Source organism: Rutilus rutilus (assembly GCF_951802725.1).
Source record: "Rutilus rutilus genome assembly, chromosome: 15".
NCBI classification, from domain to species: Eukaryota; Metazoa; Chordata; class Actinopteri; order Cypriniformes; family Leuciscidae; genus Rutilus; species Rutilus rutilus.
In genome coordinates, this window is record NC_140220.1 from 10,983,351 (window position 1) to 10,997,048 (window position 13,698).

At 37.3% G+C, this 13,698-nt stretch overlaps 1 protein-coding gene across 1 annotated transcript; it reads left to right on the plus strand.

Moving 5' to 3' along the window:
• The first annotated feature begins 249 nt into the window (after positions 1 to 249).
• spats1 (spermatogenesis associated serine rich 1) lies at positions 250 to 6,466 on the plus strand. The gene is made up of 6 exons (XM_084431712.1): positions 250 to 426; positions 773 to 897; positions 3,099 to 3,266; positions 3,484 to 3,589; positions 4,638 to 4,700; positions 5,503 to 6,466. The coding sequence occupies exons 1-6, from the start codon at positions 308 to 310 to the stop codon at positions 5,639 to 5,641; spliced, it is 720 nt and encodes a 239-aa protein (XP_084287838.1). The 5' UTR covers positions 250 to 307; the 3' UTR covers positions 5,642 to 6,466.
• The last annotated feature ends 7,232 nt before the right edge of the window (positions 6,467 to 13,698 follow it).

A 13,698-nucleotide genomic window follows, 5' to 3' on the forward strand; every position in this document is an offset into this window, starting at 1 on the left:
AAGTCGTACCCCTCAAGAAGATGTAGGCTACAGATTAAGACTCCATATCCAGTCTTAGCTGATTTACAAGGAGCAGGTCTCCATGGTGGCAGACATGTTAAAATCACATGACTCTGAGCAATATGATTTAGGCCTATGTAAATTTGTGTAAATAATTAATTAGGCTGCTGTAACTGGCACAATTTCTGAAAATGTAGTGTATTTTTAAATAAACACTTTTTAATTACAACACAAACATAAGTTCAAAAAGTACTGCATAACAGGTAATTCCCTTTGTGATTTTGTTTCTCTTGTCACTTCCAGTGAAATGTCACAGTCATACACTGATATGAAGAAACACACCAACGTCGGTGACTCATTCTGGAGTTTTGGAAAAGAGCAGGACTTCAAGCCTCACATAAGACACATTGAGCCTGTTCTTACTGAGTATTTCATACATCAATTTCTTTCCCATAAAGTATTAAAGTGTATGTTACTAGCTGAAGTTACTTGTGAATGACACCTTTTTCGGTTTTCCCCTTAGTAGCTATTTAAAGCAGTGGATGCAAAGTGTCAATGTTTTATTGTTTAATCTGAATTGTAAATTGAACTGAATTTTTGACTGGGACACACGAGAGTCTCTTGCTTACAGCTAATTGGGATACACTTGTGATCTGCCTTTGGCTATTGTCAGTATTTCAAATGTTCAAGTCAAACAGAATGTCTATATGTATCCTATTCATATGCTTAGGTGTTTTTCTTCTACACTACATTAATGTGCCAATGGTTTTAGATGTGATCTTGACTGGAAATCCCATTTGCGCTGGATACCTGAACCTCGATACAGTGATGCCCCATTTCCACACATCAAAGATATAAAGTTTCCAGATGAAAGGAAACTGATGAGATCCTTTCCACGTGAGTTAGGCTTTAATCAGCAGAAATCTGTTCAAGTTAAAGGAACACTCCACCATTTTTTTAAATAAGGCTTATTCACATTCTTTCATACATTTAGATAGGTGGGTAAATGCATTTTTGTCTCAGTGCATGCATTGTTTTAGTTTGACAGGGTCGGCGCTAGCTTAGCTTAGCACAATGAATGGAATCCTTTGTTGCCAGCTAGCATGTCCTGAGTAAAAGTGATACATTTTTTTTTTAAAAACCCACGTAATTACTTCTTGTGGCCTGCGTATTCACAACGAGTACAAATAGTGATGCAGATTAACACTAGGTGATTTCTTAGGCAGATATTGACTTGGGACTATATTATGGGGAAGCACAGGCGAAGCACGGCTACTTAGGCGAAGCACTGCTACTTGGGCGCAGAGATATCACGCAACACATGAAATCCCACGACTTCCGTCAACATACCGGTGTGAATAGTAGCTGCCTGGCTATTTTCCCAACAGTACATGAATGGCGATGAACATGGCTGATTTTGTGTGAGCCAGAACCATACCTATATACAAGAGTTTACAGAAAATGAGTGGAAATAGAACGACAGGAGGAGGTTGCGATCGCTCAACAGCCCGAGGACGTGAGGATGAGAACCAACACGAACTGGTGGTGTGAATGTGGGGGAATATGCCGACTGAAAAAGAGTGTCTGTGCTGTGGCGAGTGGGACAAGTTTCTGCCATCGATAACCAGGCTCAACGTGTCAGATCAAGATGAGCGTGCCCGCAGTTGTGTCACAGCTACCGCGGATTTCACGGCGTTGATTCATCCGGCAGTACTCGATTTTTTTTTCCGGTGTGATAAAGTGAACTGGAAAAAACGCCCCACGCCGAATAGACCAAATGGACAGCTGTCCACAGAGTAAGTGATTATTTTAAACATGACACATGTATAGTAAACTGCTTGTAGCCTTCTCCTCTCTAGTAGTTATACTAAAACTCTTGAGTCAAAAGAACCAGGCTAACTCGGTGAGAGAAATATAGCTAACTTAGCCCTCAGTCATTTCATTTTACAGGTAACGATAACAGCGATTTTTATTTTAGTTTGGTTGTTCATGCTAAACAGGTTGAATTCAACATGAGGTTATACTAGAGGAGGCAAACGTTATTTGAACCGTAGTCTATATACAGCAGCTTCTCAGCATCTATCTTATAACCGAATAAAGACACAGATTAACATAAGGAAGAGTAATAAAAGACAACTTACATGTGCACTTTGTTCTGCCTGTGCTTTGAAAATAGATGGGATGGGACAGCCGTATGTTTCAGACGTAGTACCGTCTTTCTGGGCCCATATTCCATTTTTTCAAAGTAACTTAGTCCTCCGGTGCAAAATGCTCTTCGCAAACACGATACTGTTTGATTTTGTAGAGAGGCGTTGAAGTACAGATCTCCAGAGCAGCTAGCCATTTATTTCTCAGTTCCACATTCGATGGAATTCTGTGAAACATTACATTCGTGTATGTCCTTTGCTTGTTCTCACAACCTTTTGCTACGCAGATAATTACCATGTTTGCCTGTAACTGTAGCTGTAACTTCTCAAAAAAAAACAATCCAAAAGCGAAGACACTCGGTGCAGGTCACGCGTGTTGTTCTTCTGTGTTTTGACTCGTTGCACACCGGTATGTTGACAGAAGTCGTGGGATGTCATGTGTTGCGTGATATCTCTGCGCCCAAGTAGCAGTGCTTTGCCTAAGTAGCCGTGCTTCACCTGTGCTTCCCCATAATAAAGTCCCAAGTCAATATCTGCCTAAGAAATCACCTAGTGTTAATCTGCATCGCTATTTGTACTCGTTGTGAAAACGCAGGCCACAAGAAGTAATTACGTGGGTTTAAAAAATTTTTTTTTATTACTTTTACTCAGGACATGCTAGCTGGCAACAAAGGATTCCATTCATTGTGCTAAGCTAAGCTAGCGTCGACCCTGTCAAACTAAGACAATGCATGCACTGAGACAAAAATGCATTTACCCACCTATCTAAATGTATGAAAGAATATGAATAAGCCCTATTTCAAAAAACGGTGGAGTGTTCCTTTAAGAAAAGGATCTCAAGTGGTGGCAGTTTTACATGGAAACTTTCCTATGTTTTCATTACACTTTTACTTCTTCCTTTGGAAATTTGTTGTTAGATTATCTTATTTATCGGCATGATCATCTATTTAGAGGCTAATATGATGTCAGAGTCCGAGTGGAGCTTTTATCCAAACTTTGGACAGCCCAAGACCTATCACACTGGAAAGAGATGTTATATGGATGGCATCAATCATACAAGAAGCATGAGATGCATTTCAGAAAATTCCCTGGAATCATCCATAGGGAGGAAAAAGCATGGTAAGAGCAACATTATCAATGCTAATAATGTTACTCACTGCTGCTGTTCCCAACCATTTATACAGAGAAATTGTATTTAGTAATATGTACATCTGTGCACCCCATGTTGATTTAGATCTTGGGTCATTTGTATTTATTTTTCTAATATACATAGTTTGAAACATTTGTAGCCTGAGAGACATTCAGAACTTTAATAATCCATCTCTTTTTTTTACAGACAAATGCAGCATCTACCCATTAACAAAGGTCAGGCCATTTCTAGTTCCTGAGTACAGCCCTGACTTTCACAAATATGAATCAACACTACACAGGACCACTTTTGGGTAAGGACCAACATGCTTACTGTAGATGCAGAAAGATAGACCAAGTGATTTGTGAAAAAATAGTGAAAAAATAGACCAAGTGATTTGTCACTTTCAAATCCAGACTCAAAACACATCTGTTTAGCTATGCATTTACTGAATGAGCACTGTGCCACTGTTCGTCCGACGGTTTGTACTATACTGTATTTTACTTTTCTAAACTGTTTTAATTATTCTTATTTCTTTTTATTATTTTAATTTCTTCTATGTAAAGCACTTTGAATTGCCATTGTGTATGAAATGTGCTGTATAAATCAACTTGCCTTGCCTTGCCTTGCCTTGCAAAAAGATGAGACGGTTGCCATGTCTTCATGCAAATGAATGAACATTAAACAATTTCCACCTCCTGGGAAGGGATGTATCAACATCTCAAAGTTCCACACAAAACTGAACAGACACACACCCTTCAATTTGGACTCTCACTTGTGCACATATACCATACAGCACACTATAGGGCAATTAGAACATACCCAAAGACAAGGGCTGCTTCCCTATAGTAGGCAAAAAACAGTATGTGACAAAATAAGTGTGTCTGAATTCACAGTACTCATAAAAGAGTAGTCAAAAAGTACCCGGATGACCTACTACTTCCAGCAGGATTGTAAAGTGTGCATACGATGGACACTTTATATGCCATGAGGCCACTGGAGAGGATTTATGAATGGCAGTGAATGTCATATGATAATGACAACATGGCGAAGATAGTACATCTGGATTACATTCATAATACACACATTCATATAGAACATACTTTTTTAGAAGTCGTTAAGTAATTACTTATTCAAAATAAGTACCCACTTAAGAGAGTATGCGATTTCGGACATAGCCAAGGGCTATAAATATACAAGGACCTAATGATTTAACAAGAATAATTAACAAGAAACATCTGGAAGACAAGAGCAAAGGGACAAAACTTCAAAGTAAGAGCATAGGCATAGATCATAACCTCATAAAAAGGGAAACACCAGTTAAATGAGTGAATATCTTACATGTTTATTCATATCTCCAGGTCTGGGTCTTTTGCCACATATAAATCATTTTTTCACCTAAAGCCCCCACCAAAAGACATCAGGTAGGTAAAACAAATCCTCTTATTTATTTTGTCACTAATATAGAAAAGCTGCTAAATAATTGTATTTTTTATACGAAAAATTTAATATGTCTAATAAAATAATGCACAATACAATTTTAATGGCTGAATTTCTTGAAGGGTTAGTTCACCCAAATATGAAAATTCTATAATCAATTCACCCTCATGTCATTCTAAACCCGTAAGATTTCGTTCATCTTTGGAACACAAAACTAAAAGCTTTTTTATGAAATCTTTCTGTCCCTCCATTGACAGCTATGCAACTACTGTGACGCTTCAAAAAGTTCATAAAGAGATCTTAAAACAAATCCATATGAATTATTATATTAAATTATGAGCAGAATGAATTTAGGCTTTTATTCATCATCAGTGAACATAAACAATAACAAACTTCATTGGTTCTTATGGAAGCTTAAACGTGCTGTGTAACATGAGAATGAACCTCATTGGTTCTCGCACGTCAAGCAAACATGCTTGAGCTTCCATTTACCACAACTGATGTGTGAGCTGATGAATATTTATGTGAATAAAAGCATGAATTCAATCTGTTCATCATATAAAGCTATTATAAATTTGGACTAAACCGCTCAATTCAAATGGCTTAGTTATACGATCTCTTTATGAACTTTTTGAAGTGTCAGTGGTAGTTGCGTAACTGTCTGTGGAGGGACAGAAAGCTCTCAGATTTCATAAAAAAATCTTAATTTGTGTTCAAAAGTTAAATGAAGACAGAATGTACATTTTGGGGTGAACTAACCCTTTAAGATGCTGTATATATTTACAGTCCACCGAATGCAGAGAAACATAAAAGTCGTCTGCGAGAGGAGGACATTCTTGAAGTCCAGAGTTTGAGCAGTTGGAGGCCGGCACCAGACATCTACGACAGGACAGTTTGGCAGGACACCTCATTTGGAAGGTGTTGAAATCATGCTTATATTTTTAGAACAAATAAAATGCATTTTCTTTCCTTTAACACCACCTCATGGCTTTCCATTGAGACATGGATTAGCACCAGCTTCACATTGGAAAGGACTAAAGCATTATTTGCCTTATTAGTCTATTATTAAACAGATTTTCCTTAATTCCCTGACAAATGAATAAAGATCTTGGCCCAGAATTTAATCACAGGATAAAATAGGGAGCACTAGTTGTGTTGGCAAGTAGTTTGTAAATAAAAGATGAACAGAATGTCTTTCACTTTGTAGTTTTAGGAGAATCAGAATTGAGTATATGTATCTTTCATAATCAGAATGATATTATAAGCAAACATTTTATTGCAGTCCATTTTTTGCACTGAACCATATTTTACAGTGGTTGTATTTTCTTTTGTAATAATGTTTTTATCTGTATAGGGTAGTGTTTGTTATTCATAAGATCCACGAGCTTATCAACACTGCACAGCCTGTATGTTGTCATTGTTGTGCAGCAATACTGTCTCTGACCTCACACAGCACATTTTGATCATATATTTATTATCCTTGACTTGCATCACAGTTATGCAGTAGAGATAGATGATATTATTTCAGTCTGAAAATGATATAAAATTTCCATAAAATCTACCCAGAGGGTAATACCAGCCCACAGTGTCATTCCATATTTATATAGACCACAGATTTTTGGCCATTATAGAAGTTGTTTAGTTATTTAGCTCTCAAATCAATGTGTTAGAAACCTTTTAGTGCATGCCAATTTTTTTGTTTTGTTGCATTTTCCTATTATCATTAAGGACAATAAAAGTGATGAATGAGAGAGTGAGACCGGTTGAATAGTGTGTGTCCATTTACTACAGCTGTGTGCAGATCCCTCTTTGGGGGTCTGGGACCACCTGGAGCAATTTGCCATCCTGGAATGTTACCTTATCTGTTATCTGAAGTTTTTTGGTTTTTTTTTAAGCGACGAGAGGCATTCAATGGTGACGTTAATTTGCAGTTTGCTTAATTGCACCAATACATGTCTTTTATATATTCCTCTTTTATGCATCTTTAAAGACTAATTTAGAGATTCCCTGATTGGCTGTGGTTATTGAAATTAGGTGGTTTCTGTTCCAAACAACAGGGATAGAGCTCATTTTTTCGTTGGACCATGCATTGCAGGGCCCCAGAGCATATTGATTTACCCATGAATTGTGTGTCCATTTACTACAGCCATGAGCACATCCCTCTTTGGGGGTCTGGGACCACCTGGAGCAATCTGGCATCCTGAACCTTGCACAACACTTTACAGGTATTACCTTATCTGGTACAAACAGGCCTCGCTGTTTTCTAGAGCACTTGCCTGCGAGACATTTCAGACCTGCTGCGTCACTCTAGGGAGAATTAATGTAAGGACCTTTTGTTTGTCGGGTGTTTCTGTCTTCTCAAGAGAAAAGTATTATGTTGAGTCCAAGTGCACAGACGGAGGTCTAATAGATCCACTCTGAGTAGTTGTTTGAAATTTTCTGTGGCATTTCTAGTGTTTGTGGTAGACACTAGAAACATGCAGTAACACATTGTGGAATTTGGCACATACTCCACTCTATATTGACAGGAAACATAGACATATTGCTCGATCCAACTGTCTGGTGATGGGGACACAAAAGCACAGAAGTATGATCTGCAGTTTTAACAAAAGCCCTTGAGATGTCAAAAGTGTTTTGTGCTTTTTAGCAGACTCGCAAGGACATTGTTCATTTACATACTAGCGAAACTGTAACTATACAAAGCTGTCCTTTGACTTGACTCATTCCATCCGAATCATTAAATCAGTGCAACTGGATCAGCTGAATTTAAAGGAATAATTCAAAGTGATTTGTGAACTGAATTGTTCATTGAAAAGAATCAGTTTAAAATAATGATTAATTCATAAAAAGTAAACGTTTTCCAAAATGATTTTTTTTCATTTACACACATTTATTCACCAGACAAAGCATATGAAAACTAGGGTCCTAGTTTGTTCCCGTATTCACATCCCAGTCACCAGAGGGCGCAGTTTCTGAGTTCTAGAGTTCTATTTCCAGGACTAAGAAAGTGGAAAACGGTTCTGTTAAGGTTAATACATACAGCAGCTAATGTGGATTATGAGATTGTGGTGTCTGTTTAGTTTTGTTGTGTAACAGAAAATGTGTATCCCAGAAAGAAGGTCACTGTGTGCTTTGTTTGTTCAGAGAAATCACAACTGAATATGACCCTCACAGAACTTATTTTTGAGCATGATCAGATGTCCTTTCTGGTAATCCAATTTAGCATGCAAGAACATGAACAAGCCAATGTCTTGTGTGACACAATCCCAGAACACAGAGGTTATAAGCAACAAGTCAATTTGTAGGCCATTTTAAGCCATTTGAAGTCAATAGCATGTTCATTTCTCCAGTCAGATATTTGTTAGCGTTTTGTCTCTTTAAAAAAAAAAAAGGTTTGAGTAGGGTAAATCAAGAATGCCATTGGTGAAGCTCATTACACTCATCTTTTGCTCATTCATGTTCAAAATGACATTTTGATATTATGTGAAGAAATGCTTTTGTTTTTTTTCTGACATGTTAGAGCCTCCTGACATTTCAAGAATGACTTTCCTAGTAACACTTTTAACATTGTGACAATCTTTAAAGCCGGTGACAAGCTCCCTTGAGAATTTATAAGCTCCACAGATCACCTTTGAGCGCAGTTATGTCAAAAGGGGAAGACGAATCCCTGGCACAAAAGTGCACAGAGCGCAGCAGAGATCTTGCATCACTAGCATACCAATGTTGACGTCTTCTTTTGGAATAAATGCATTCAGAATAAGAAGTGAGCAATTAAATGTATCTTTAGCCGAAGATTCTTTTTTTTTTTTAAAGCGATGAGAGTCATTCAATGGCAACGTTAACTTGCATTTGCAGTAATTGCCACCAATACATTTATATATCATCTTTTTATGCATCTTTAAAGACTAATTTAGAGATTTTCTGATTGGCTGATTATTGAAATGAGGTGATTTCTGTTCCAAACCACAGGCATAGAGTTCACTTTTTCTTTGAACCGTCGCAGGGCCCCAGAGCACATTGATTTACCCATGATCGCTCATTGATCCTTGGCCATCAGAGAAACTCCCCGACACAGCACTCTGTAAGGATTTGTTTCTGACAGTGGTACTGCTGTACACTGACAGTATTAAGTAGAGTGCCTACTGATTAACTACCAGCGCTGTCTAAACAATGCTACTATACTGATAGGCTTTCTGGTTAAATGAGTGCAAGGAAAAACAATGCTAAAGGAGGATGACGGTAGTCTGCTGTGCTCATAAAATATTAATGAAAGCTTTCACAAATTTGAAATCTAATTAAGTTAGGAATTTGTCATTTGCAGGGGTCACAAACTTAATTTATGCACAGTGAGGTCAGTGCAAACTTGAATGGATTTTACTCACTGTTCAGGCATTTTTAAACAGACTACAAAGGAAAATGTCAACCTGACAGCTGTTGTTATTTTCTTATAGTTGTATATTGAGTTGATCAATGGAGATTGGTTCATTTTTATGAGATCACAGTGAAAGCTGTCCTTAATGAAGCAACCACTAGATGACACTGTTCATTTTCTGTTTGCATTTGAGTCTCAGAATATTATCTCACTGGCAAAATGAAATTTTATGAATGCGGGATACAGTGCAAAATCATTGTCTTAATCAGCCTTTTTTTCTGTATTTGTTATTTTCCACTAAAAATATTGAAAATCACTTTAATTTTAAAATCAGTTTATTTATTTTTTCTCTATGATTGGAACATATTGTTTTATGTATGCTGCTTTAATGGTTTTATGCATTTTTGATTTGTTGCATTAAAGTAAAACCCTATGGGCCCTAAAGAATAAAGCATTAGGCAGCCACTACTTGATTTTTATTTTGATAATGAGCTCAAATAAATAAATAAAATTAAATTCGTAAGGAATATTTCCCCCAAAAAGCTTCTTTCATCATTTACTTTCCTTCACATTGTTCTAAACCCTTTTAACTTTCTTTCTTGTGGAGGTTAACTTGCAGATTGTCTGAGCTGCTCTACAATAAAAGTGAATAGTGACCACATCTGTTCCTGTTCCCCATTCATAGTATGATCACAAAGCACTTTGGACATTCGGCTAAACATACTTTTGTGTTCCACGTAAGCCACCTATATAAGAAGAGGCCTTTCAGAAGATCACAATCTTTATTCCAATTTCTTTAAGTGGGTGTTTAATTTAAATGCGTCACAGCCGCATTCAAACCCCGCTGGAGCTGCCCATGTGTCTGGGCACTGCTCTAATTTGTCCATCGCATGAGCCAATCTGTGTAGGACACTGTCTGCTGGATCAGCACTTTATCTTCAGCCCACAATGCTCGCAGAGCTCATTCCTCCTATCCTCCTATGCTCCCTTGTTCGTGTCTTTTGTTAGTTTGCCCCGTTTCCCCCTGCATTCACTCATGGCCTGTGCTGTTTAATTTACCTTTAGTGGTTACTAGTGAAGTCAGGAGTCAGCCTTTTGAATACAGCTGCTCTAGACTATTTATAGTGTCCTTATGCAGGCTGCAAGTTCATCTTGATGGAAATGCACTGATAATCAATACTATACAGAAGCTGTATGCTGTGTGCAGTAATTGCTTGAGAAGCAGGAAGCTGGTTTGAGTTTTTTTGGTGAGCAGAGCAGATCACAATCGGACTGGACTTGGCCACAATAAAATTCGCTAAAGGTGCATTGTGATAATGTTTGGATCACTGAAAACATATTTGGAGGTGGTCTGGTAATTCCGACCACATTTAATGAAGGTTAAAGGGTTAGTTCAGCCAAAAAAAGAAATTTCTGTCATTATATACTCACCCTCATGTCGTTCCAAACCCGTAAGACCTTCGTTCCTCTTCGGAACACAAGTAAAGATCTATTTGATGAAATCTGAGAGCTTTCTGTCCCTCCATAGACTGCAAGGTCATTGCAACCTTTCAAGGCCCAGAAAGGAATTAAAGACATCGTTAAAATAGTCCATGTGACTATAGTGGTTCAACCTTAATTTTATGAAGCGACTAAAATACTTTAGTCGCTTCATAAATATGCAATTATTTATCAAATTATTGCATTGTATTATTTCACTTGGAATCTTGTTTCTGCTTTTTTCTTCTTTTTTTCTCACACAAAAAAACATTTGAATTTTTTTAAACTTTTCTTTACCCTTTCGTCTAATACCCATTGAAGTCAACATGAAATTTCATCTATTTTCTAAATGCATGTTATGGATTATATTGCAAACAAAGTTTTATAGTGAATACTGTATATCTTAAAATATTTTTATTTTTTCAAAATGTACCTCATAATCTTTAATTAAAATATCATAACTCGATATTCTGGAGAAACAATGGACTGACGTATGCCTGACTTATACAGACATTTAGTAGATATGGAAGAAAGATCTGTTGCTACTTCTGTTTTATCATGATTTCAACATCCTTTATTGAGAAGTTTGTTTAAAAATAAAGCAAATGCAAGAAATTTAAAAAAGCATTTTGAATTATATTCTGAGTTTGGTAAATTATGGAAATATTTTAGCTAAGTCAACCTCTTACGTAATATGTAAGTGCTTTTTGCATGGGTAAGTGGAATAATAAAATGCAGCAGAGCATATTTGGCAGATGGTTTTATTCCAAAGCTTTTACATTGCATTCAAGGTGTATTGCATTTGAGTGCATAAAGAACAAACACAGATTGCATGACATGATTGCATGATGTTTATAAAATGAACGTTTACAAATCAAATATTAGGTGCATGTGTAACCTCCCTCATTTTGTCACTGCTCCTCCAGTGTTATGGGTGATAATGAGCGCAGTGTGAGTGTGGGTGTAACAAGATTCAACTTCTCTCCGGGCCTCCGTCAAGCTATTAGCACATTTTGAATCACCAACCTCGAGAGCCACACTGTCGTCAGCGTATACAGTGACTGGTTGCATCAGGCCGTTCCTGCTTCCACCCTCATCTTTTACTCACCGCACTTCCAGAACTCCCTGAAGGCGTCACATTAACTGTGTCCATAAGCCCAACTGGATGTGTGAGGACATGGAAGAGGTACCCACCCATGTCTGGGCTAGCGGAGAGGAGGCCTAATGAAAATGCCCCGAGGACCTACTTTCCTTCCCAAACATCAGTTATCTCTTCTAGGCTGTGAAAGCCATTTCTGAAGCACTTTTAAATGTAATACTCTATACTTTAAAGGAACACTCAAATTTTTTGGAAATAGGCTTATTTTCCAACTCCCCTAGAGTTAAACAGTTGAGTTGTACCGTTTTTGAATCCATTCAGCCGATCTCCGGGTCTGGCGGTAGCACTTTTAGCATAGCTTAGTATAGATCATTGAATCTGATTAGACCGTTAGCATTTCTCTAAAAAAAATGACCAAAGAGTCTCGATATTTTTCTTATTTAAAACTTTACTCTTCTGTAGTTACATTGTGTACTAAGACCGACGGAAAATGAAAAGTTAAGATTTTTCCTGCGTAATAATCAAGGAACTTTGCTGCTGTACCATGGGTGCAGCAGGCGCAATGATATTATGCAATGATATTACTGTCCACCAGAGGTGATTTACTTGAGCACTGTACTTAAGTACACTTTTTGAATATCTGTACTTTACTTGAGTATTATTTTTTCTGGAAACTTTTTACTTTAACTTCACTACATTTGAAAGACAAATATTGTACTTTTTACTCCACTACATTTCTGTCAAAGTCCTTGAGTAGAAAGTAGTAACATCGTCGTCAGATTGATGTCAACATCCGACATCGGACAGACGTTGCATTTTGGTTGGAAACTACTGAAGTTGGTTTCTGACATCAACCCGATTTTCATTTTCACCCACAATTCAACGTCTGTCCAACGTTGGAAATTAACATCAATCTGACTTGGATTCTGACATCAACCTGATTTTCATTTTCAACGTTGGGTTTGGTCTTCTAAATGCGAATTTTGTCTTTGTTTTGGAGCACACTATCTCATAGGATAGGATAAACTTTATTTGTCCCCGAAGGGAAATTTATCTTGGGCAAAGTGCTACAGTATTACTCTGACCATACAATAACAACTAAGCGAACAACACAGTTAAAATATAAAAAAAAACATACATTAAAACACAACAGTGTATAAACATAAAATACAAGATATGTACAGTGCTAATGTGCTATAGGTGCGTTGTTCTTGGTCAAATTCAGCAGTTTTATCGAGGCAGGAACAAATGAAAGCTTCAGTCTAGACTTATAGATAACAGTGAGGCTAACATATCTATCTATAAATTACAGAAACGTCTGTCTGTCATTCGCATATCTCTCGAACCGTTAGTCCGATGGATTGCAAACTTGACAGGTGTCTCGCTACGGGCACGAGTAAGTGCAGTGCCAAGTTTGACGTTGTTTGGATTAGAAATGCAAAATATAGCGTTAAATATATCTGTAAAAGAAGCACTTAGAAGGTTGTGGTTTAAAAATAAACATTCTGTCCGCTACACTGTTTACTTCTGAATATTATAGTTTATTCACGCCCATCATTTGTAGTAACCTATTCACAAACTGTTTGCTCAAGCGTAGCATTTTTTCGGAGTTCACTGTGTAGCCTGCTCCCTGAATCGTCGCGCTTATTCATTTGTGGATGTTAACTGAATCTGTAAGTCACCTATGCTGTTTACTTCAGTATATTATATCTATATATAAATTACGGGAACGTCTTTCTGTCTGTGTGTGTGTGTGTGTGTTATTTGCATATCTCTCGAACCGTTAGTCTGATGGATTTCAAACTTGACAGGTTTTTGCACGGGCACTTTGCACTGCTCCCTGAATCAACGCGCTTATTCATTTGTGGATGTTAACTGAATCTATAAGTCAGCTATGCTGTTTACTTCTGAATATTATATTTCATTCTGGTGCGCTTAACGTTATCACTACTGTGTAATAGTAGCCTATGCTATTCACCAACTAAACATAATCCTATTCAATGCGTTCACAGTCTCTTTCACGGGCATCATT